The 27,335-nt window shown below is 30.5% G+C and overlaps 1 protein-coding gene across 1 annotated transcript; it reads left to right on the forward strand.

Moving 5' to 3' along the window:
- On the forward strand, positions 1-27,135 carry LOC129965895 (matrix metalloproteinase-17-like). Its single transcript, XM_056080164.1, has 9 exons — positions 1-314; positions 10,174-10,433; positions 12,088-12,377; positions 15,874-16,038; positions 18,167-18,793; positions 19,259-19,413; positions 21,275-21,422; positions 23,854-24,117; positions 26,781-27,135. The coding sequence occupies exons 1-9, from the start codon at positions 210-212 to the stop codon at positions 26,894-26,896; spliced, it is 2,130 nt and encodes a 709-aa protein (XP_055936139.1). The 5' UTR covers positions 1-209; the 3' UTR covers positions 26,897-27,135.
- The last annotated feature ends 200 nt before the right edge of the window (positions 27,136-27,335 follow it).

Below are 27,335 nucleotides of genomic sequence, written 5' to 3' on the forward strand. Positions count from 1 at the left end.
GGCGCGCAGACGAAAACCACCAAAAAGTTCCGTTTTTCTCAGATTCCGAAGGTGATTGATCTTCAGTGCGGTTTGTAGTGATGTAGATAATATTATGCAAGCGGTATTTCCGTTCAATTCGTCACACATTACGCTCCATTCATTTGCTTATAAACTGATTGATGTTGTCCTATGTTTATTCATAATCGAAGTAAACAAACCTTCCGAACATGTGGGCTGAAATCGCATTCTATTTCTTTTTGGTATCTTTCCATGCAATTCTTAAAGTAGATTGCGCACCTCTCCCGCAAGAAAAGCTGCCATCCAAAGAAATGGTAAGTTTGCTCCGTCTTATTAAAAAAATCCATTGAAAAAGTGCAGTCTACAGAAGTTTGCATGTTGATATTATTTATCAAATTGGCATCGTCTAGTAAATCATCTGTATGATTTTTCTCCATCTTATGATGTAATTTATGACTTTCTTAATTATAATTGTTCTTAATTTTAAATAAAAAATACAAAAGAACAATTGACGCACAATCATCTATAATTTTTTTAAATAAAAATATATTAAAACATGTTGCATGAAAAATATTTCTATACTTCCATTTTTCTTCATATTAAACTTTAGGCAGACGATAATTAATACATAGTAAAAGAAAAAAAAAGTTATATTTTCATCTTAAAATACTATTTCTTTTTGCTTCAGAATATGAAATCTTTCTTCATTTATAGAACATCTATAGAACATTACATTTATAGAACAGAATTATAGAACATCTTTAATAAATAAATAAACTTGGAGAATTAAAATTTATGAAGCTCGCTTTTGAAAAGATTCGTTTCAGTAACGTAGTATTATTTAATAGTAACATTAAATCAATAGTATTTTAAAATAAAATGTTTGTTGTCTTATAAGATTTGAAAGTTATAAAAGTATTCATAATGTGCTAGTTTTCTTGATTAGGGAAATTTCTTTGCCCTTTAATAGTTACATTGTATTTTAAAACTACAAATGATTTTCTTCTTCTGCTTAAAAAATTTTTTTATTATTACTTTCTCTAAAGAAAAGCATTCGATTTTTTCAGAATTCTCTTACAAAAAGTCACATTTTAGATAAGATAGTTCGAAATCGTTAATGGGAAATAATTTAAATTTGATTGAAATATTTTAAGTTATTGATTGTATTTTTAAAAATATTTTTGTATTTGGGAGAGAAAAATTTATTGCAAGAATTTTCAATAAAGTTATGTTAAACTATATATGATCGCTTGTTAAATCTGGAATAGATATATGTAATAAAGGAAAAAGTATTCATGAAAATTTGTTTAAAATAAGCATTAATGTAAGAACAACAATTTTGTCTACTCATATTTTTTCCCATTTGCAGACATAATTTTAGGCCTATTAATTTTATTCCTATTAAACTTCTGGAGACCTAATTTTATTCCTATGATATTCATTTTTTGAACGGTATTTTTAATTATCGGGTAGGTGGATTTAAATATTCGATTCCCTGGACCTTCTGAGATAGTTGATTCTGAGCGGAAAAAAAAATTGATAAATTAATTACGAAAAAGTTATTGCCAGATCATCAATTCATTTGGCTATTTCTAATATTTTTATTTTAATGGATTCATTTTTAAATTGGAAACAAATCTTTAGCTCAGTATTTCAGTATCAATTACAAATAAATGTTCTCAAGCTTTGCATCACAGCTTTCAAAAATTATATTTTCAAATTAAATTTCCTAAAATAAGAAAGAAACCTTTTAATAAATTATTTATTATTTTTCAGCTTCTCTTTTGTGCTAACTTAACTATAAAAATATCCTTTCTGGAAGTTAAATTTTAGTCATTTTTTAAAAACCTTCAGTATAGTTCTTTTGCGGCAAAATAATCAGTCTTCACTAAAATCTCGTCATACACTTACAGGGTTTCCCTTCAATACAGAATGAAGAGATATTTTATTATCTATCTTATCCTGGTTTTAGAATTACCGTGATAACCACAATAATGTTTTAGTTATTTAACGCTTATAACTTTGATGAATAAGTTTCAACTTTGACCTTTTCTCGTTGTCTTGTGGTATTTTTTTGTAGGATTTAATGCTTAGTTGAATTTGTTCGTGCTCAATTGAAGAAGAATTTAAGAATGAAATTGATTGTGCTTCTCGTGGAAGAAAGAACCAGCGGGAGTAGTTTTCCAAAAACTTTCTCGCATATTCTCAAATAAATTTGTCAAGTCAGAGAATGCTTTCGTGATTATTGTAGGCCAGTGCTTTATATGGCACTGGCGTACAATAATTACATTTTTTTAACCTTATAAAAACGCAGTAACAAATTTAAACCAGAGGGAGTGATTTCCCCCAAGTTTTCTCGCATACTTTCTAACAAAGGTGTTGGCCCCCTGCAAAAAAGATATAGTTCTTGAGTAAGGTAGACAACATCTTACATACCATTGGCGAACAATAGTTACGAAATATTAACCTTTGGCGTGAATTTGGCATTTTTACTGAATCTATCTTGTGATCCTTGGCTAGGTTTTGGCAATTAATCCTGGCATGTAGTTAATAGTATCCAAAAATTTGAATTAAAATTTTGAATTTTATCGATTTTTTTGTTTTAGACGCATTTTTTTGCAACTGACTGAAACAAAAATTTGAATTAAATGCACCAGATTTGATATAGTTAAATCATTAAATCGATGCACCAAATTTTATTCATCTAGCTTTCTTCGTTTTGTAGTTATCATGTTAATTTATATTAAAACAGCTAGACTATAGATTTTCAATTAATTTTGCCTAAAATTTACTAGAAATCTACAAATTTAATATTAATTTCGTATACCAAATTTCATCCACCTAACTCAACAGCATTTTTGAGTTATCTTTGTCACAGACAGACAGACATTTTCCAAAAAAGAGTTTTTTGGAAAGTCTAAAACGTGGAAATTCGTCCAAGTCTAGAATTCGATTTTTTTTTTTTTTTTTTTTTTTGACGATTACTATACTTTCTCTATACGAGAAAGTAAAGAAAGACGTGATATCATATCTGAATGTAAGAAATTTTTCGATTACATGATATATTCAATTGCTTTCATCATTCAAAGTAACCACCTTTTTATATGACTTCCTTTTCTAAATTTTTCCATCAAATGGAATGAATAAGAAAAATATTTTCAATATGACGGAACGAAAATAACCCACCAAAAGCGGTTATATTGGCTTTCTTCAGATGTTTGGAGTTAAGCAATGATTTAAAAGGTATCCTAATTCCGTGACTGTATATTTTTTAACAATGCTTCGATTTTTACACTTCCAAAAACAATTTTCAAAAGATTATTAATAACTTCAACGGTATATGTTCTCACTTTTTTGTGATTTTTGTACTGTAACATCTTTAACAAACGCGAGATTTATCTTATTAATATATTGCGCTAGGGGCAAAACCGAGATACGAAAACTTACTTTTTTACAAAAATAAATAAATAAAAAGTATGAGGCTGATATTTCAAAATAAGAAATTTAAATCTTTGGTGATTGGCTTGTTCCCAGGGAATAATAGCAGGATTTAATTTTGATTAAATTTTTTATCCGTAACGCCATGTTTGTAATTCTCACGATAAAATATTTATAAGTATTAAATTGTGACAGATATTAATTCCGTGTTATATTAAAAGCTTACACCTGTTTTACTTATTGTGTACATGAACATTCTTAATCGAGTCGAAGTAAATAGCATAACATCATATTGCCATTAAAAACTTAAGTGTTTTGGTAATTAATCTATTTCAAATAATATGTTGTTTCCCATTGTAAAGTAATTCCACGTTTTGATTCTTCATGTAAGCGGCCACGTCAAAAAGTAATAAGTAAAATCCTTAGCTTTCAATAATTGAAAATAATTACATGATTAAATATTTCCCGAAACAATGAAAGCGGTTTGAATTTCAGAGAAACTGTGAAATTTATTGTTGAAAATTAATCAAAAATAAAATAGAAAATAAAATTGTAATATTGCCAAAATTTAAAAAGGATTTTCACAGTAGCTAAATTGATTTCATTAATTACAAAATGTTCTAAACATTAAAACAGTTTTGAAATCAATTTTGTGCAATAGTATTTGCGGGAATTATTCCTGCAAAAACTTCTAAATCTTGCGTAATTTTTTATTTAATTAAAATTCTTAGCAAAATCTTAAAAATATCTTTCCTAAGTGCACACTTTCTTCAACTACACCTGCGCCAAATATGTTAACTCTATGCAAACGGACTATCTTATTGAACGCCAATACACACATATTACTAGTAGGGATTGCACTACCGGACCAAAATTTCAATACCGGTATTCGGTATTTTTTAGATCTTAATACCAGGATACCGGTTTTAATACCGGTATTAGAAATTTTAGAAGATGAAAGAAAACACAGGTTTTTCTTTGTTTTATTTGTCAGTTTTATTACAGAGTGTAAATATCACAAAAATAATTTGTAACTTATAAATTATAACAGTATATAAAGAATCACCAAAAAGTAAAGGAACAAACAGTATATAAAGAACACAAAAAAAGTGTAAATATCACTATTCAGTCTGTGGTACTATTACAAATTTTTGAAATGTGACCTTAAAAAACATAATGCATCAATTATACTGTCATTAAGCCTGAAAAGTAATTTTGTGTAAAAATTACCAGCTGTCGAAAACGCTCTTTCGGCATCTACGCTAGTTGGTGGTACTGTTAGTGATGAGCGATACTTTCCAAGTATTTACCTCTAAATCCCTCATCTTCAAATAAATCGATTTCTCTCGAATGGTTTTGGATATAGCTGATTTCTGTATTGTATTTCGGTTCGTTGATTTTTTTTTTATCCCTAATTCTAATTTTTGTTCAAGAGACAATTCTTTATCACTATCGACATTAGTGCCATCATGATCTTCGATAACTGAACCGAATTCTTCTGAATATGGATAGGTTTGTGGGTCAAAAATTTTAAGAAAATTTACTATAAACTTAATCAGATTTGAATTGGTTATTTTATTTTCTTCTTTTTTCATTTTCATTTTTAAAATCATTATAATTATGTAAATACCATAAGACATTTTCTATTTCGGTATGCCTTTCTTCTGTGCGAATTTTCAATGTAATATATAATTCTTCAGATAGTGATGTGCGCTGTTCTTTCAGTGACTGCAACCTAAAATTTATTGTCGCATTAGCTGAATTGTTAGAATCTCTCCGACATAATGCCTCAATAGTCAGTTTTATTGGAAGTAGAGCTGATACAGTTCTGGATATTAAGTCGAATTCACTATCTGAAAAATTAATTTACAGAATTAAGTCGATTATTGCTTTTTGGATAGTATTTCTCAGTTTCAAAAATCGTTCCATCATTAGGAGTAAACTTTTCCCAACGTGTTTTAGAATCTAATATTAACATATATTCTGTTTTATTTTCAGTTAGTATGTATTTTAGTAATATGTCATTTTTTATAGGGGAACGTTTAAATATCTTAACGATTTTTCGAACTTTATAAATTATAGGAAGCAATTCTTGATGGGTTAATATTTCATCCTCACTAGCAATATCTTCTTCAACAATTACATTGTCTTTATCTTCATTGTCAATATCACTCTCACTCTTACTCTCTTCAAATTTCGAATCCGAAGTTTCTATATACACAGTATTTGGATTCTTCTGTAATTTATTTTTTTGGTATAATACATCTATTACTCCTAATTGAATTCCATGAGCATAGCACCATTGCTGATTTGCACCAATCAACTTTCCAACTTTTTTCATAACTGTTGCTCCATCAGTCGTTATGGTTACAATATCTTCTTTCAGCGATAATCCATGTTTCGCTAATTTAGATTTAAGCAACTAATTAAGCCATTAATTAGCTAATTCATTTGGCCGTTAGGGAGACATAAAAACAAAAACGTATGCTATTTTGCTATGTTGGCGATCCTTGAACAATAGTGGAGACCATTTTAAAAATTTCTAGTAAATACCAAAAAACCGGTATTTAAACTTGTGAATACCGGTATTACAAAACTGTATAAATGGCTCAAAATACCGGTATTCGGTATCCCGGTTTACCGGTATTGCAATCCCTAATTACTCGGGATAGAAATTTAAAGAAATCTAAATACTGATGTAATTTTAAAAAGAAAGAAAATATGAAATAAATGCTGATTGAAAAGAATTTAATTAATACAGGTAATAATCAGTTATTGATGAGTAGTAGTCGAGATATTAGTGATATTTAATAATAGTTAAATCTTTTAGATAAACCTTTATGGCCCATGTTTCCATCCAATTGTCAGATTTTAAAGCCCTGTTATTTTAATAATTCAGCATATGTTCTATTCTTTGTGCATATGAACGTTTCTAATAATAATAATCATACAATATAGTATTATTATGTCCAGTTCGTCTAACTTCTAAATTTTGTGGTATTATCACTTCACTTTTTTATTTGTTTTGTAAATTAAACAACATAACTTAAAATTCTGCTTAGTTTTTAATTAATTGAAATTTCAAAAAAAAGTACTCCGAAGTGCCTATTCCCACCCTTCAAAGCATTCGTAGGCCAAATTTGATTCTCTATGTCGAGCGCCAACATAAGCACACACACATTCATTTTTTTATAAGTAAATATAATATTTTTTATAAAAATAATATTAAATAAATAATATTTTTAATTATATACATGAATATATATATAAACATACATGTAAAAATAAAATAATTTTTTTTTAATCTGAAGAGCTTTGCATGTAAATAATTGTTGGAATTCTCGAAAATTTCCGTAATTAGAAACGCGGAGTTCTTTCAACTGTCCTCTTCGGTATTCATTTGGGTCAATCTCCATTGACAAATATGATAATTATATTTTTAACAATAGTTTAATTTTTTGTAAGTTAAGTGTTTATCTGCTTTGTGATCGATTGTCATTAGAATACCATTAAAAACTTAATTCGTTCTTTTTCGATTATCAGAATTGATTAATTCTCCAACTGCTTCCTTATTTGATGTCTTAGTCTATTGTTTTTGCATTTTCATTTTTTATGACAATGAGACCGATGATCTGAAGAGTTTCTTTTAGGAAATGAATTTCTTACATTAGAGGAATTAAATGGAAACAATAAAGATAACGCTTATGCACAAAATCACCTCATGTGATCGGCAAAACTTATTATTATATATTATTATAAGATCCAAGCGCATGCACAATCGAATAGTAAGCATCTATAGTACTTTCAAATAAAATGAATAACATCAAATTTGTTGTTAAGAATTAAGTAGGGTTTTTGATATAGTATAATATTTTTAATAGTCATTAATTTTTATTTATTTAATTCAAGCTTCATATTAAAGTCATTCAACAGAATTAGACAAAAATATTTAAAAATAATATCCTAGCACGGGAGGTAATGCCATTTCAGGCGTTGCCCTCGTCATTCGAGCATGGTTCAAATTTACAAGATTCATTCCAAAATTGTCCTCTTGTTGCAACAAAACTGGATGTTAATTATAACAAAATTAAGACAAATACAATGAAAGAATATGAATGCCCAGGAAACAAAAACATAAAATGTTATGAAAGACAAATTTCCCAGAATAACAAGGTCGAAAAAGCAGTGTCGCGTGAATTTACTTTGGTATGCCCTCTTAACATTTTTTAATGCATGATATTTTCTTCGATAAATTATTATGGCTTAGCTGCATTTATTATTAACTAGCCGACTTTGATGACCATTTGGTTCACCGAGAATGTTGATTGTGTTTAATTTCAATTAAATCTTGTATATATAACGTGATCTTCATTATCCCTGTAACAAAATATTTTTAAATATCATATTGTGACAATTAACTCCGTGTTATTTTAAAGCCTTATACCTGTTGCTGTAATTGATACTTTATTTTGTTTATTGCATAAATAGTACTTCCTAATAGAATCGAGTCCAGTGATCTTAAAAACGTAAGTGGCCCGTAGACAGCCAGATTAAATCCTATAGTGGCCTTTAGACAATGCAAACCTTGTGGGTCCTTTTTCCACAATCCCTAATTTTCTATGCCAAGTATTTTTATGGGTTTTAAATTTTCATAAAAGAACTTTTATAAAACAAATTCTAGTGAATTAGCAAGTCATTTAATTACGGGTTCCTTTCCAAAGACATGAATTCAATATGTCGCATATAAAAAAAATTCAAATTTAAATATAATATTAAACAAAATAGTTTTAAAAAAAACCCTTTTGAACGCAGTCACACTACATTTAATTATTGACTATAGTATCCAAAAATTTTAAAAGTTTTTAAACAGCAGAATATAAAGTTCATAAAAGATGATTTATTAGGAATATTTGAATTATGTTTTAACATTTTATCGATATTTAATTTTAATTTGAGTTAGTCCGGCCCTTGTAAATTAAATGGGACAATATAATTAATATACACCGAACATATTGCAAAAAATATATCAAAATTTCGAAAGACCTCGGTGTTGCAAAACCTTTAGATAGTTACTTACTTTGCCTATTTTATTATTCGGCTTCGGTTGGAGTGCTCTATAAAAGGATTTTTGTAAAATTTTCATTAGAGTTTCAACAAAAATTAACCAAAAGTTCGAAGTTTCTATCTATTATATTTGAAGTAAGTTATCACTCCAAATCCCTTTTCACTGCCATTTTAAAATTAAAACTAAAGAGAATAGCATTTCTGTAACAGTGATTTTATTTCTGTAAATATTTTTCTAATTTTATTAAATTTTTAGAACTACTTTAAAGTATATTTTGGTACAATAATTTTCATTTTTTTAGTTACTGGAATTATATTCCCGGATATTGCAAACGATATTAAATACTTTTTCTTCTGTGCATGTTATTACTACTTTATTATTTGAAACAAATTTTTAAAAAATAAAGATACGCGAATCAAGTCCGAGACATTATTATGAACAATGTTTGGAATTTGAGGTTCGAATTTCATTTCACTCTTTATACACTAACAGTAATTAAAAGTATCATCTAGATCATAAGGATATCTTCCTAATATAACTATTTTTTTCTCATGAAATTCAAAAGAAAAGTAAGACTGTAGCAAGCAGTAAATATCAGTTAAAGGCAATAATTAAAAATCTTTAATAATTAATTAAATTATTTTAATTATTTTAGTTAATTAAAAAATCCTATTCCCTGGTGTTATTCTGCATTAAAAGTTATTTAACCCTTAAATGCACGAATTTTTATTTTTAATGAATAAAATTTGAAATCAACCCTAGAAATTGATGCATTTAATGGAAAGAATGCAAAACACACACACACACACACAAGAGTTTTTTTTTTTTTTTTTTTTTTTTTAACTTTTCAAAGAAACATATTGATGTATTTCTACATCAACATGAACAAACATTCCTTGAGTTCTACAAATATACTGCGTACAATAATATAATATTTTAGACATAAATAATATCTTTCATTTCATTACAAAACATGAAAATTTAAGAAACAATTATTTTTAGCATTTAAACATAAAGAAACATTGCATTGCTATATGACCACTGTGTGGTACCCTTACATAATGGAATTTTACACCTTAATCTGTTTGAAAATATAGGCATTTGACCAATGCTGTCTTTTTGTACGTCCTTAGACGGCAAAGGATAAGATGGCCCTCTAGGTTTAGTGAACTTAAGAAGAACCGATATTGCATATTGATGTATTTTTACATCACAAAATTAAAGCTTCATTTTTCTTGCATAAATTTATCAGTATATGAAAAATATAAATATTATTCGTTATTCTTATCTTGTTTCTATCGAAATACAATTTTTCCTGTATGTTTTTACTACTTTTTATATAAATAATTGTAACTCGCAACACCCTACGGAAGGAAATTATACTAGGATAGCGTGCCAACAAGGAAAATTATTACAGATGGGGAAATTAACTATTAAAGATTATAGTTGCTTTCGGAAATAATAAAATAGTTTCTGTAAAATTAAAAATAAAAAAAAATACTATACAAAGATTGCTGTATAAAGATATATGAAGTTTTAAACATACGATGCAGATTTACAGGCTACGCATTTAAGCTCTAAAGGTGTAAAAATTAAACTGAAAAATTGACGATAAAATAATTCGATAGATAAAGAGTTACTTTTTAAATTAAATTTTCCTTTCTTTTTAGGAAAAATTCATGAAACAGTACGGATACATCGAATCAGGCCCGGGTGACGCAGATGCTCTCTATACAGTGGAAGGATTCAAGAAAGCCATTCAGCAGATGCAAAAGTTCGGTGGCCTGCCACAGACTGGTGAACTGGACGAAGCCACGCTCAACTTAACTAAAACACCGCGGTGTGGAGTGCCGGACGTTATTCAGCATCATCGGAGCAAGAGATATGTTATCGGATCAGGCGCATGGAAAAAGAGGAATATCACTTACTTGTAAGTTTGTTACAATTTTTTTGCGTATACATATATATAACAAATTCCGAGAGTATCCGCTCGACTTTCTCTTATACTTACACAATATAGCATCTCCTTTACAGTTCTCCTTTAAACGTTTGTAACCCCTGAAAAAATCCTGGGGTATAGGTAAGAAGGGTGGAAGCAAACCCTTCAAAGTCACGGCAAGTTCGAAAGAGTAAGTTTCCACCGTGTTGTGACTCAACGTGAAGCATTTTGTGTATCATAGCATCTCGTTATATAAAAATTGTCTACAAATACGGTAATGTTTTTTTTTTTTTTTTTTTTTTGGCGTCTGTTATCTGTGTGAATAATAGACCCGAGCAAACTCGGAAATGTTTATAAACGCACATATGTATAGCACTGAGATCCTTCTTATCTTTTATTCAGCAATTATTTTTATTTTATATTTGGCAATGCATTATTTTTTCCGGTAGTAGATAACCATTTCTTTCTCACTGATTTTAATGACTAGCTTTAATTTGAGTGCTCCTGAACATTTTGTAGTTATGGGATCACAAATTTTTCATTTTATTTACATTTTTTTAATGCTGGAATGTAGCAAAGGTTATTGAGCTGAGGTTTGCCAATACAGTCGACTCCCGATTATCCGCGGGCGGGTTATCCGCGGTGCGGATTATCCACGTCTGCCGCACAAAGTTTTTTTTTTTTTTTTTGACTGATTTTTTCAAAAAGGTGCAGTTATACAGTTATGCTTTTGTAATTACATAATACATTACAGTATTAAAACAGTACATATGTATTAATTTTTCTGTGTATCCTTGACGCCTCTCGTAAATACAAAGCACTTTTCTGTTTTCATTAACAAAATGCATTTTAGGTCAGTTTTGAGTGATATACTGAAATATTAAGCGTTAGTTAAACAGTTCCTGCTGTTTATTTTACGTTTTATTGTACATAAAACGATTTTTCAAAGTTGGAATGACTGTTTTCTTTTTTGCTATACCCGTTTTCAGCTTTTTTCGGATTATCCGCGATTTTTGTTATCCGCGGCGGCCGCGCCACCCAATTCCGCGGATAATCGGGAGTGTACTGTATTTCTTTTCAGCATTATTTTTATTTTGTATTTGGCGTTATATTTCCATGGAAACGCTGGTTTCAGCATTTTCAAAATCGAATTTTATCAATCTTTTAATTAATTTTGGCAAATTTCTTTCTATTAGTAAATCCTATTTGTATCAAACTAATTTTAGTTAGATATAGAAAACTCCTACTGCAAGGGAAAAAACTTTCAATATTACTATATATTTACATCTAAGATATATTACTAATAATTAAAAAAAATCTTAATCTTTCTGCCAATGTGCATCAGATTTTTTTCCACAACTTTCGTTAATTAATGCATAGAAATCATATTCGAGATACTGATATCAACAACCCGTCCAGGCCTGCGCATCTCTAATGATATATAGGCATATAGGCTCATAAGCTTTATTTCTAATAAAATGTTTCACTTCTATAATGGGTACTTGTAATTAGCATTACTTGTAATTAACATCGGTACTTGCGTTAGCATTACTTACACCAGCATTACTTTCCCATAATTACAATTAATTTTTAATAATTTTCTTTCACATTCTAAGATTTATTTGTGTGCTCACACCCTCAATAGCTTAGCCAACTGGCCTCCAGAACTGGAACCCCAATTGACTCGCTCCAAACTTGCCAAAGCCCTCGGTCTATGGTCGGACGTGACGCCCCTTCGTTTCAATCCCCGTGAGAGCATGGACGCCGACCTCATTATAGCGTTCGGCAGAGGACCCCATGGAGACGGGTATGCTTTCGACGGTCCGGGTGGTGTTTTGGCTCACGCATTCTTCCCTTATGAGCATGGGTCATTCGGGGGCGACATTCACTTCGATGACGACGAACACTGGATTGATGGAGAAACAACGAAGAAAGGTGAGTTTGTGTACTGACTTACTTGATTTTAAAGTGAATTCTAAAATAAGGAATTCGGCGCACAAAAAGCTATCTACTATCTTTTGCAGAATTTTACAGTGCCGTTATATAAAAATAATCGCATTTTTATTAATCTATCATTTCGCTGTAGGCTATTGGATTTATACATTTAAAAAGATACAAGAACTCAAATAATCAATTCTTTAGCCACAAATATTGGTCCGATTTCGCTAATTTTTATATTATATGTAAGCTTAAGACCATTAAATGTTATCAATGGTCGCCTGTTCTCCATCGTTCTAAAGTTTTGAAAGATATCGCAAAATTGCCAGAATCCCCCGAGAGCCCAATCCCAATAATTTGATCGATTTTGCCTATTTACAGACATTACAAACTATTTAAAATGCTTTTACTTATTGTTCAATTTTTATTTCAAATAGTACTTTCATTGATTGTGATAAAGTGTAGTTCATCAAAATTGGTTGAAAGTATTCGGTTAATACCATTAATGTGATAGATGAACAACTGGTAGAGGAAGGTGGGTAGCAACTATGTTAAATTATAAGGTTTTATTTATTCTTAACGTTTAATTATTACTCAAAATTTTAAGAAAAATTCTCAATATTGTTGTTTTTAAGTTCATGAAAGATTTATAAAATTTTAAAAGAAATAGTACTATTTTACGCCATTTCATTGAATCTCGAATCAAAGAATTCAGAATTTAAATTATAGAATTTCATTGATGCTTTAAGTTTCTAAGTTTAGTTAAGTTTATAAGTTGAGATTTCTTTTCACCCCTTTAATATTCAACTGTAAGAAGACTTATTATTTAATAGGTATATTTGTACATTAGTATAACACTGTACAGCAAGGTTTCAATATAAAATCGCAATTTAAATGATATGTTCATAACATATTCCAGCAATACAGGCCTTCAAATGTATAGACACACTTACGTTTCAATTAATTTGTTAAATCAACATTTTACTGTATATAAAAATAACGCTGTTGATTCTTAATTTAGAAACGAACATAGCTGCAAACGGTATCTTTTTTAACATTCGTTTAAAATTCATTTAATTTCTATAAATTCAAATTCTTTACATTTAAAATTCAAATGCTAAATTTTATATATTTTAGCAACATTGAAGGAATAGAATGTAATATCTACTTAATCTATCTCTGTTCTATTTCCAGTAAATGCAAGAGCGCTGGTGTGGAAATGTAGTTAAAAGCACTTCCTTTGTTATCCGTGTCTTATCTTTAGAGGCATAATTGATTAACAAGAAATTTAAAGGAAGTATATACTATAAATAACTAGTATTCGCGCCAATATTAATGCAACGTAATAAAAAAAAGTAAAAAAAAAACCAGTTTTGCCGAGAAGAGAAGGAGGGGGGGGAGAAGCAATTTCTGATGTTCCCTAGGTTAGGGATATGGGACGAGGATGTGGGGAAATTTGCTATTTTCCCCCTAATTTATACGTCATTTCACCACTCTCACTAAGTGATTTTATGCATCGATATCTACATAATTGATTCACGACAAGAAATTCGAGCTATTCTGAGTTGTTGCGAGAAGGCGCTGTTTCACGACGTGGCTTGGATTGAAAATGAGTTTTCGCTACCACGTTGCAGTTATAGAATATATATATATGTAATATTATTTGTTGTGAAGCATGATGCAGTTTGAAGACAGTGAAGATACTTTACTTTTTGTGACGTCGTTTTATTTCATTTTGAAGAAGCAAGCATATGTACAAGCGACGAGCACACAGAACGACACAGAAAGGAATGAGGAAAAAGCTCTTGGACATTTTATCCCTGGTCTTATATAACCTATGATTTTGATAGGGAAAATATTTCTTTACAGTGCTAATGTATTATGAGATTTCGATAGGGATTTTCATTACACGGGTGGACAAGGTAGGGGAAACACTGGGAGATTTTAAAAAAAGAATTTGCTTGATCAGCGGTATGTTATCTCTTCACGCGTAGTGTGGGAAAGTTAGATTTTAGCTGATTCAACAAAGCTTCCCTTGAATTAATTAAGTAGAGACAGTGGAATTGGATCACGAAATAAGAGAATATTTTAGAATGAAGTTACTATGGGCTAAATTAAGATGAAGTGACTATGAAAATTAATTAAATTGAAATTAGAGTTAAAATATCATTACATAAATATATATATATATATTTGCCTTTAATTCAGAATGCTCCTCTGCAATTAAAGATAGAAATATAACTTAATAAGAAAAAGAAACTGTAAATTTTACAAAGAATGGAAAAACAGTGATTGATGCAAATCTTTCTTTACCAAATAAGTCAAATTACTGCTTTTAGAAGTTTTATTGTTTTAGTATGGTGTATATTTATAAGGTTGTATCTAATTGAAATCAATATATCCGCACACCGTATATCCATATCGGCAATCAATTTTATCTACTTTGCCAATAGATATTAAGATGCGCCAATATTCGCGAAAAAATCTTAAACTTACCCTATAAACGTGTCATAAATTTCGTCTCAATTCGCAATTTAATCCTTTTTTACTCATTTAAATAATTAACGCATTGAGTTCTAAGATATTCAGCTGGAATTCATTCACAAATTAAACAATAGATAAAAAATGCTTTTTCAGTGGCATGTCTTCCAAGTCCATAAACCTTAAAGCTTCAGATACAATTCGATTCTGCAAAGCAGGTATGTGACTACGTTCGGAATGATTTTTTTTTAAAAAATCGCTCAAAAATAGTTATATTTATTCATTTTTGTGTAAAAAAGATTGATAAAACATGTGCGAAACCAAAAAAGACCAATTAAACGACAAAAGGTTTGAAAAAATTGGAAGAAGGGATTTTTTTTGATAAAAAAGAGGTATAAAGCAAAAATCTTTTAGCTTAAAGGTTTATTAAATGATTTGCTTAAAATTTTGCAGATCGCTAAAAATATATATTATGTAGTTCTTGGACTAAAAACTATACTATATTCCTATCGATTCTTTAAATATTGGGGTTCGACTAATAAATGATACAAAATTTTCAATTTTCTTTTTGTTGCGTTGTGAAGCATTGAAACAATTCTAAAATATTTGTAAATAAATAGATTGCTTATTCTACAATTCAGAAAATCCGGAACATATTGAGAAATTACTATGCAAAATTTGAACAAAAAAATATGCATTCGATTTTAATTTATCAAGTTTTTTTGTAAGAAAATTCTACTAAAGATAAGAATTTGAGAAAATAGCTTTTAAAGATGTAAAATATCATTAAAATGTATGTAAATCCAATTATAAAATGCAGTGTTACTTCCTAAAAAATGGACTTAAAAGCAAAATTCAAATTATTTTTGCAAAAAAAAAAAAAAAAAAAAAAAAATCGATTTTTTTCCCCCCCTTTTTTAAATGTAGACGCCTGTCTTTTAAGGTAGCATAGTATTTAGTAACACATTATTCAATACTGTAGTTATAATGTTCAATTTATTTCTTTTTGTAGAAGACGGAGTCGATTTCTACACAGTGGCGGCCCACGAAATAGGACATAGCCTTGGCCTTGCCCATTCCACAGTCACTACATCCATTATGTTTCCTTACTACAAAGGGTATGATTCATACATGAGGCTCGATTACGATGACATCTACGCCATGTACTCTATGTACGGTAGGTTGCATTTTTTTTTTTAATGTTTATTAATAGAAAATGTTTAAACTTCCTAGCAAAACGTTTTTAGCTAATTGTTTTGAAAATCTTGGACTATTTTTTCTAATTTTAGAATTCAAGTAACATTTCAAGCAAAAATAATTATTTTGAATTTATTGAAATAAGAATAGAAATTTAAGGAAATGTTAACTGCTAATAACCTTTCATATTTTCGAATACGGTAACTCCTTTTTTTTTTCTCTGAAAAGCATTTGATTATATATATATATATATATATATATATATATATATATATATATATATATATATATATATATATATATATATATATATATATATATTGGATAGGGAAATGTTTTCTTATTTCCGGATCCAGTTCCACCTTCTTTATTTAATTAATTCAACAGAAGTTCTGAAAAAATACTTAAATCATCAGCCCCCAAGCTCCGAGTGAAGAGATAAAAAATTGTCAAGCTAAGCGAATTCGTTTTAAAAGATACCCGGATTTCCCTTGTCTAAATCGACACGTGTAAAGAAATCCCTATCAGTGTCTCATACTGTAAATTACTCGGGAAAAATAATTTCTGGCTCTTTTTCACTCTCTTTCGCTCTTGTGACGCGCTGTAAACGGACGTGTTTTGTCCGCTCTTCTTGTACATAAATTATACCTTCCGGGATGGAATAAAAGCGAAGTTTAAAATTTTCAAAGCGTCTTCTCTCTCTTCGGCCACGTCTCTGCTTTAAAAAAATTATATATATATATATATATATATATATATATATATATATATATATATATATATATATATATATATATCCCACTTGGGGGTACCTCAGATATTATGAGAGTCTACACAAAATAAATAACTCCATACACCTTCGAAAAAGGATTGAAATTTAATAAACTAATCTTCATAATAATGCTGAAATATTATAATGATATTCTTCACATATTATGATATTTCTGATGCCAATCTAGTTTAAATAATCACATGAGGGTTTTTTTCTCAAGCATTTTTGAGTGGAAATCTTGAAATTCGAAGCAGATTCAGCCAAGATTTTTTTTTCAATAAAGATAATAATATAAACACTAATTTAAGATAAACTGTCACTTACCTCTTTCATTACAAAACTATAGAAAGGAACCAAGTTTTTAGTTTTTCGTATACATCGTATAGAGAAAGTATAGTAACTGTCAAAAAATTCGAACTCGAGATTTTGACGTATGTCCACGTTTCAAGCTTTCCTGGATCTGAAAAATACATTTTTTTGACAGTATGTCTATCTGTCAATCAGTGAACAGAGAACTCAAAAACACTTCGAACTAGATGGTTGAAATTTAGTATATGGAATTACTATCATATTTGTATTAAATTTTAAACGAAATTCATTCGCAAAAAGTTTGTCTGGCTGTCTGTTCGTATACAAGTGAACTAGATAACTATAAAATGTAAAGAATTAGGTAAATGAAATTTGGTACACAGATTTTAGCATCTAAAACATTAGTTTTTGAACCATATTCGTCTAACAGTTAACTGCTTGTTGGTCTGTATTTTTATATGCATGTAAACGCAACAATTTAAATAAACGAAATTCGATCTGTTATCCTGTGATTACAGCTGCAGTGATTTTGTTAAATTTTGGTGACAATCAACCTGCAAATGAAAGCTTCCAAAATATATATTCTCGTGCTAGATTCAGTTAAAATACTACATTCACACCAAAGATCTATATTTCGTAACTATCGTTCACCAATACTATGCAAGGTATTCGCGACCTTATCCAAGGCCCACTCTTTTATGGGGAGGAAAGGGGACAAAACCTTTATCGGAGATTATGCAAGAATGTTTCGAGGAGACCATTCCAGTTGGTTTTGTTAAATACTTAAAAGCGTTTTTGTACTTAAAATCATTTGCTAATTCGTTTAAATGGAATAGTCATTTAAATATTTTCTTACAAAATGATTATTATCAGTTTTTTATTTTATTTTGATATCTACTGTTTCTTTTTTCTTTATAAAAAACCGAAATGCTGAAATATAACTTTTTGTTCCATTTAAGAATCAATCAGAAATGCAGTTTCATCATACTTTCTTTTAATGATTTTTATGCATAAATCTATTTTTTAGTTCTAAACGCCAATTTTGAGGAGGAAACTCAAGCTCCAACTGTCGATGAAACCCCTCATTATCCTGACAGGGAAGATGAGACACCACATTATCCTGACAGGGAAGATGAGACACCACATTATCCTGACAGTGAAGATGAGACACCACATTATCCTGACAGAGATGGCGAAACACCTCATTATCCAGACAAAGAAGACGAATCACCACATTTTCCCGACAGGGATGATGGAACACCACATTACCCCGACAAAGAAGACGAAAGCCCATATTATCCGGGCAGGGATAATGGAGCACCACATTATCCCGAGAAGGAAGATGAGACACCATATTATCCAGATAGAGATAACGGAGCACCACATTATCCCGATAAAGAAGACGAGACACCACATTATCCCGACAAAAATGATGATTCTGATGAAGATAATGATGAAAACAGAACTGATAGCTCAAATGATAATGATGAAGACTCGGCCACTGAACCGAAACATGAAGATCCTACAGAAACTGATGGAAATGAGGAGGATGTTAGGACAGTAGACGATGACTTCGCCAAAGATGAGGAGACTGTTTACACAGATTCTGATTGGTTGGATAAGGATGATGGTAAACGGCATACCACTGTATCAAGTAAGCAGAAATTAATTTTATGAAGAATTAAAATTAATTATAAGATCAAGACCTATAATTGCAATCTGTTATATGATTCGATTTAGTTTTCAATTCTGAAAGATGCTGTTCGCTAAATTTTTATTTTGAATTCTGGTTTGACTGGTTTCTCTTTTTCTGACCATTAATTCTTTAATGGAGGCTGAAATGTTGGAATATTGTGAATTGTTACTCTACTTGTATTATCGTTCCTACATAACGTATCAATTCTAGAATTGTAGAGCTTTATGATGTAAACTTTCTTACCAACTAATTTTGGTCTCATTACCAAATAAAATCTAGTTTCCTTTCTCTGTAATCAGCATTAACTTGTCTTCATTTGTTTACAAATTTCTGATTTTTAAAATTGCTCAGGACTTTTGAATAGTCTTTTATGTCACAAATTCTAATAAAGTGAGTCTTATGTAATATATCTCATTCTTTCAGCTACGAAAAAAACCTTCGAAACCACAACACCACTCCCTCCAGTGATCACAACTCCAGGGATCAAGAAAACTACTCCAAAACCCACGAATCTTTGTGAAGGTTCCATTGATGCGGCTTCGTTGTTCAGAGACGAACTGTTTGTGTTCAAAGGCTCTGTAAGTACTTTTGATGTAATTTATATTTGATATACATATAAATGCTAATTGTGAGCACCTCAGATATATGAATAGTGCTGATTATCGCTACATTGGTGGATACATAAAGGATAATGTTACTGCCTAGGACCGTTGTCAATGATGGGACGACCACCTCTGTAAGAAGGTCGGAGTAAGTGCTGCTCATAATGGGATTATTGTGCGCCAACCATAGTGCTAAGTATTATGTGTCACGAGACCTCGGTCATTCCGGATGCTATAGTTGGGTGGGAGTTCCTTCTTATCGATTATCTTTGGTATACGATCCAGTGGATATACTTGATGCATAGAAATGAAAAGATTCTGATATGATTCTCGCTTCCCGTGTGGCCATGTTTAGAGGAATTACCACAACTTCATGATGGAACATACCTCCACCTCTAGAATAGTGTTACAGCCGCTGATGGACATTAGGAAATAACCATGGTTTTCACCTCCATGTGATGACTTCCATTCAGTTTATCCTAATGTCTAGAAAGGCAGTGATAACACAGATGTGATTATATTTTATAATATAATCTCTCAGGGGAGCATTTCAGATATCAGAATGAAAAATTGTGGCATAAATAAGCACCTGTTGCACCTTTGGAGAATACATTAATGAGGATGCTACCTTATTAACGATTGTTTCTACTTCTATCTTATGAATCGTTGCGTAGGCCGCTGATAATACAGGATATTATGCATTGACCAAAAACCCGAAAATACTGTTCATGACAACCGAATCATTTAATTTATCCGAGACGCTATGGCAGAACCGAGGATTTATACTTTCCGGTTATATTTAAGATATCCCAAGAACACTTTAGATATGAGGACGGAAAGTTTCCAGATTAATAAGCGGGTTTTCGCTTCTCTTGGGGGTATAGAAATGTTGAAGAGGTTGTAATAATTCCTCCTACGAAAGGAGTCTGTACTCATGCCCATGATAACCATTAGTGGACAGACTACAGTTCTCTTACTGTTGTCATGGGGGCTCAGTTATTCAGTAGCGGCGTTCTACGGTATGATTGGGATGAATTTTTTATTACCATATTCAAAATATATTCAGTCTTGATTTTATTATTACCATATATTCCTTTCCTGCAATATAATTACAGAAACAAAAAAATTGTAATTGCGATTCAAAACTTTTAGATTCTTTTGCTCTTTAGTGTTAATTTCTGTTCTTTGTTTTCTCCTATTCTGTAGTATTAATAAATTAATATAAATAGGGATATCCAAAATAAATTTGGATACATATTCAGTAAAAAAATCAAGATCATAAATGGAAAAGAATACTTTTTTAAGTCTTTTCTTTATCCCGAGTTACAGAATATAATTTTCGTTTCGGCTCAAATTTTCTATTTAATTTACAAAGATCAAATCAGTAACTAAGATAACGATGGGTCTAGATAAATGATATATGAATAAAAGTCAGAACTTTGTTTTTACAATAAAACAGCCTCGGTGGTATAAGCTCTCGGTTTTAGTATACCAAAGGATGCCAGGGTCAAAGTCCGGCACCAATGATTCGCCACGTTTATGGGTCTGGTGTACATTAAATCTGATGTCGAAAATTAAACGTTGTCCAGCTGTTGTGGCGTGATTATTTAGAGTGTGCCATGTAATAAAAGTAGCATTTTGATCCCTTGTAATTTTTAATTCTCTTCAACTATTTTCCTCTAATGCAAAGTTACGAGGTCTATCCCGAAACCATTCTCGTGTTGCCTCAAAACAGGATATAACAAAATTTAACTTCAAATGATGAAAGGTTAACTTTATCAACTCTCCTGATCATCAGTATTCTAACTAATTATTTTCTGTAATTAATTTGTTTCAGTGCATGTGGCGACTTCGTGAACGAAATGAAAGAGTTCCAGGATATCCAGTTGATTTCCACGTATTTTTCACTGGAATACCAAGATCTATTCAGTCTATAGATGCTGTATACCAGAGACCTTTTGATTACAATATTCTATTTTTCACAGGTAAGTAATGAAAATATCCTATATCTAATTTATTTATTTTTAAAAACGTGCACGAAATTTTTTTTTTAGTTTTAGGGGCAGATAAAAGTAACAATTTGGGAAAAAGATTAGGAATGGTCAAAAGCGAGAGTTTTTTTAGCTATAGCGGCCTGTATCTGTTTTCCTAAAACAGGTTATTTAGAAATATTTCAGTGGCAGACCAATGAATTAGAGGCTGTTTGCCTCTTGAAATCCGGATTTCAATTGCTATAATTTTCTTTCTCGATGTTTTAAATATATGTGCTTTCTATGTAATCACAGATGTCTTGTGTATTAGCCTCGAAATTGTATCACTTCAATGTTTTGCAGTGTATCAATTAAATTGCTAATCTATTGAATTTCCAATTGATATTTAAATCCATGGAAATTTTCCTTTTACCATTTCTTTTGGCTTTTCACCGTATATGTTGAGTAATATGTCAGTTTACCCAAAATATGTTTGCTATGCTAATAGCTAACAAATCATTCTATCAATCTTCTGGTGAAATTCAGAGAAAAAATGGTATAACCAATAAAAAAAAATTCTGTAAACTGTTCTTAATTTATGAAAGAACAAAATACTAGAAAAGTGATTGAGAAAATACGTTTTAAAATGACATTTTTTTTAATGTTCATTAAAAATTAATAATTGTGTGCTTAAATTTGCCTTATTAAAAATTTACCTGCCTCAAGTTAAACATCTGTCTATTATTTTTTATGATTATTAAATTATTCAAAATTAATTAAAAAAGCATTTTAAATTAAGAAGTCAAGTTGTACAATTCACCAGCTGGTACTTTACAAACGCCTTATTTATTAAACAAAATAAGCTTTTGTATTCCATTAGTTTTCATTTGTAATTTATTTTCAAATTATTTAATAGTGAAATATATCCTGTCATTGTCATTCATGAAAAAAAGTAAAAATTTGATGAATAACAGCTCTTGTCATAAATTTGATCAAGTCAATGATTTCTGGTATAAATTGTAAATAGCATAATTACAGTTCACTAAAGCGTAACATTTGCTACTTTCACCTAATATAATAATATAGTATTTTAAAATTTTCTACCGCCATATAAAATCCTTTTGTGGCAATTATAAAATTTCAAATTTTAAGCCTATGCTGCAGTTAACATCTTCTCTTTGCTAACTTTATGTTATTCAAAATTTTTACTCAATAAAGCACTTAAAACGAAACAACAAATACTTCATATCATTTAGAAACATTTCAAGCATTAACCCAATATCATGCTGGACCAGAAACGGGTGTCACAAACTCCTCCCATTTTGGACTTTGGAATCCGACAGTAGCGCCGCTGTATGTATTCGAGTTAGTTGATACCGAGACCTGCTACTGAAAGCACCAACACACGGTCTTCCGGTTAAATTGTAAAACTGAAATTTAAGATGTCTTTAATTCTAAATGTTATTTGTGTTTATTTTATGTGCTTGAAGTGTGAATAAATGTTTCGTCTCAAAGAATGTGGATTATTTTTGCAAAAATGATATTATTACTCATACATAGTGGCGGTTCTGGAATATAAGGTAAGCCTAATTACCTTATTTGAATTAGATTTTTTTTTCTTCATTTTTGCTGATAAAATAATAGGGAGAGAAACCTTTATTATATCTAGGCTGTTTAGCAAATTGATAGCACGGGAGAATTGTTGAATCATTTCAATCTTCATGGTGTACCGTCCTGCCACTCATTTAAAGTCGTCGCTCTGGAGCCGAATTTGTTGGAACCTCTTCAGCCTTATTGGGAGTTAAACTGAAGTGAGATGGGCGTCAACGGAATAAAAAGAAAGGATGAGGCGACAAATGGGGGAGAGACTTTGGTTTTTGTTCTGTGTGTGATGGCCGGATACTGAACTCTTGATATTTAGCATTTTTAAATTAGTTTGGTTTTGAAAACCCCGGAGGATTTTACACTGTTAAACCTATTTTTCATCTATGTTTAATGTTAATTGTTGTCTATGCCTGTGAATAAATGTTTTGTGTGCTTTTAAAACTATGTTTTCCTTCTCAAGACATTACAATGGTGATCTTTTATGTTATAATTGTTAACGATTTGATCACATAATACTTCTTTACAAAGAGTGTTCATTTCAAACGAAAAGACCTTGGACTAAATTTCAAATCAACAAGCAAGAAAGCGTTTCTTTTCAATATTTTCAGTCCAAAATTAGTGCAAACAAAACAAATTTTCAAATTTTTTTTGCAATTTAAAAAGTACTTCAACACCTTTTGACTGCAACTGTGCCTTGTAATTGAAGGTAATGTGCATCATTCCTTTTTTCTCACAAAAACAATTTTCAAGTTTAAGTTACATAAAAAGAAAATGATAAAAAAAAAAAACATTCAAACAACCTAATACGACCTGATTGTGTAGTAACGACTCTTTCTTACAGGCCAGGTGTACTGGATCTTCGACGGTGATCGTTTCACTCGAGATAGCCCTCGTCCGCTGACAGACCTCGGTCTACCTTCTGATCTGGACAAGCTCGACGCCGCCTTCCTTTGGGCCAAAAACGGAAAGACGTACTTCTTCAGAAGAGACCAGTACTGGCGATACGATGACAGGAACAAGAAGATGGAAGGTGGATATCCGCAGAGGATAACGCGATGGAGAGGGCTTGTGCCTGGAATCGATACGGCCTTTACGTGGCGTGACAGTACGTATCTTTCGTTTTCAGACTTGATGTATGAAATTCTTTCTTTTTACTATCTCGTATACGAAGTATAGAAAGAGTATTGTAACAGTCAAAAACCTTCAATTCAAATTTTTGATGAATCTCCACGTTTTAATTTTGAATATAATTATAATGTTACACAGCTTTTTATGCATATATAGATAACTTATCCGGCCAAAGGCTTTTTAAAAAAAATTAACAGTTAATGGTTAATGAAATTTTACGTAAGAAATTTAAGTGCTTGTTTTGCGTAATATTTTACTCCTATTTTCGAATTTCCAAACTTAAGGGATGTTCGAATTTCCAAATGTTTCAATGACTATCATTATTATTTTACCGGCCTTAAGAAAAGAGAGAGAGAATGAGAGAAGAATTGATTAGGGTTGTTATTAAACAAATTTTAATTAGATCCGAAATATGGCTGAAGTATGGATTGCTGAAATTACTTTAATAAATAAATTTTTATTATATCAAGGATTGAGCAATTTTGTATTAAATCTTTTTATAAAATCTTATGGACTGAATATATTTTAGGAAATGAAAGGATTTATGAAAAAATTTATTATTGTAGCGGTAAAAATGTTAAATTCAGCATATTTTGAGCAAAGGTAGCACGAAAATATTTCTTTAATTTAGTGTTACACTGTTTTCGAAGAGTAATATCGTAAAAAATTTAAAGCGAAAATGGCAAGATAAATAGGTATTTAAACTGCTGTACAAGCATAAGATTTAGTCAGCATAAACTTTGCTACTACATTCGTAACTATGGAAACCATCATTTTTAATTTCCCATATACGAAGTGCACTGAAAGCTAATATAGTAATCGCCAAATAATTTCAACTCAAAATTTCAAAAAAACTCCAGTTCGAAAATCACATTTTTTAAATTACGTCTGTGTTGTGTCTGTGAACACGATTATTCAAAACCGCTTTGAGCTAGAACGGATAAAATTTGGTATATTGGATTTACAACGAATTTGTAGATTTCTGTAAAATTTTGAAAGAAACCTATGCTCGGAAAATTTGTCTGAGTGCAAAGAACAAAAAAACAACAACAACAAGAAAACACCCTACGAAGAGCTAGATAAACAAAATTTCGTATATAGATTTGGCATCTAATGTACAAATCCATACCAAGTTTTGAAGAAAATTTTCTGTCTTTTAGTTTATGCTTTCATTTGCATGTTAATGCTGTAACTCAAAAACGCAGTAACTTAAAAAAAAAATAATTGTATGTGAACTTGTTACTAAAATAGTTATGTGTCAAATTTTAGTTTCAATTAGTCTACGAAGAGGCATCCAAAATGCATATTCCGTTTTCTTTACTACTCTAAGAAGCCAAAACACTCTCATGTGAGTGACTTTAAAATAAAAATCGGAGAATTCGTGATATTTATGACTTTTTCCAAGGTCCGTAATTTTACGCGGAGAGAGAGGTGAAATAATACCTATATTGAAAAGTATGCGAGAAGATTTACGGGGATCCATTCATGCTGGTTTATTCAATATGTAATCAATTTGCTTACAACGAGATGTTTCTGTAACATGATCATCATTTGAAACGCAGTGTAATCATCATGTAAACGCTTTTAGCAGTGTAATTTCCAAATAACGTTGTTAAAAAAATGACCCAATATTTTTCCAACACGATGACAATGTGACCTACAAGAGGACATTTGACAACTTTGGGGCAGCATGTTTTCGATATAACATAAATTAACTGTGATATAGAGTTGATTGCGCCGAATAATTTTTTCTCATTATACTGATTTTTTTTATTTGCTTTTTTTTGTTTAACTGTCTAAAGATTTCAAAGAAGATGCATAGTACATACAGTACACTCCCGAGCATCCGGTCTAATGTGGCGGAAGTGCAGACCGGATAACAAAAACGCCAGAATAGACCGGAGTTCTATGAAATCATTTCTTTACCTACCGATACCCGAAGACAAAGTTTCTATACCCAAAATTCACTGTTATAATATGCATTTCCTCATTTCTTATCAAGTATTCATGGTTTCATTCCACTTTCATTAACTTTTGCAACATACTACTTTTTAATTTCTGTTCGATTTTTTCCCAGTCTCCTACTTTACGTTTCCCAACATCTAACTCCGAAGCTGTAATTTTTGCTGCTGCACCAGAGTCTAGTCGCTATATAGCGCGTAATTTCTTCTCCATAGACATTAAAACATTTTTTCGGTTATCGCCCATTTTTAAATCTTCCCTGTGATACACTTAAAAAAGCATTAAGTATACCCCAAGAAGAATTTACAAATACTGTAAGCATTGTTCAATTATAATCAGGAACAGCGACAACAACTGAGATCCATTACACACTGACGAAACAATGAACAACGAGCAAAACACTACTCTTTTCCTGTCACCAACTTGTATTTTGCACATGACATGAAAGAGGATCGTAACAGATGCATGTTTCCAATGCCTTGGCAATGTTGCCATGCAATGCCTTGCCTTACTCATTTAATTACAATAAAAGAACACTAGTTCTGGATAGTCGCGAACCGGATAATCGGTAGCAAATTTGTATTTTTGTATTTAGAAAATAAAATTGTAACTACCATGATTATTAATATCGTTATCCGTTTCTTTACTAAATTTACACTTGTTGCATTTTATTTTCAGGAAAGACGTATTTTTTCAAAGATGACATCTTCTGGCGATTTAATAATCAGAATGTGTCAGTGGACGCCGGTTTTCCCCAACCCACTGCATCTTTCTGGTTTGGATGCCATGTCTGAGCTGATATGAAAAAAAAAAATGTTTTTGCATTTCGTATCACCTTTCCTCGATAATGCTATCTCTATTACGAGAAGATCTTTTAAGAAAGGTTTAGTAAAGAAGACGTGCAAAATAAGGTGTAAACTAGAGATGTGGTGGAGATCATAAAAAAAGGAAATCATTAGTTGTGTTATAGCAGCTGCGCTTTATTTTACTTATATGTAATCATTTGTACCTTATAATAAATTTCTTTATAGAACTTGCAATAATAATTTATTTTCAAATATATAAAACATACGTTCAATCTTTACACTACATTGTTTGTTGGCCTTACGTTCTTAGAACATCATTTTACATTGGTTTCAATGCATTTCTATTCTTAAAAAGTTAAAAATTAGTTAAGTTAAAAAAATCTTTTTAGCATTGCAAGCATTCGATATTGTGACTTTAAAAATCATT

This window comes from Argiope bruennichi, chromosome 4 (genome assembly GCF_947563725.1).
Source record: "Argiope bruennichi chromosome 4, qqArgBrue1.1, whole genome shotgun sequence".
Taxonomy (NCBI): Eukaryota; Metazoa; Arthropoda; class Arachnida; order Araneae; family Araneidae; genus Argiope; species Argiope bruennichi.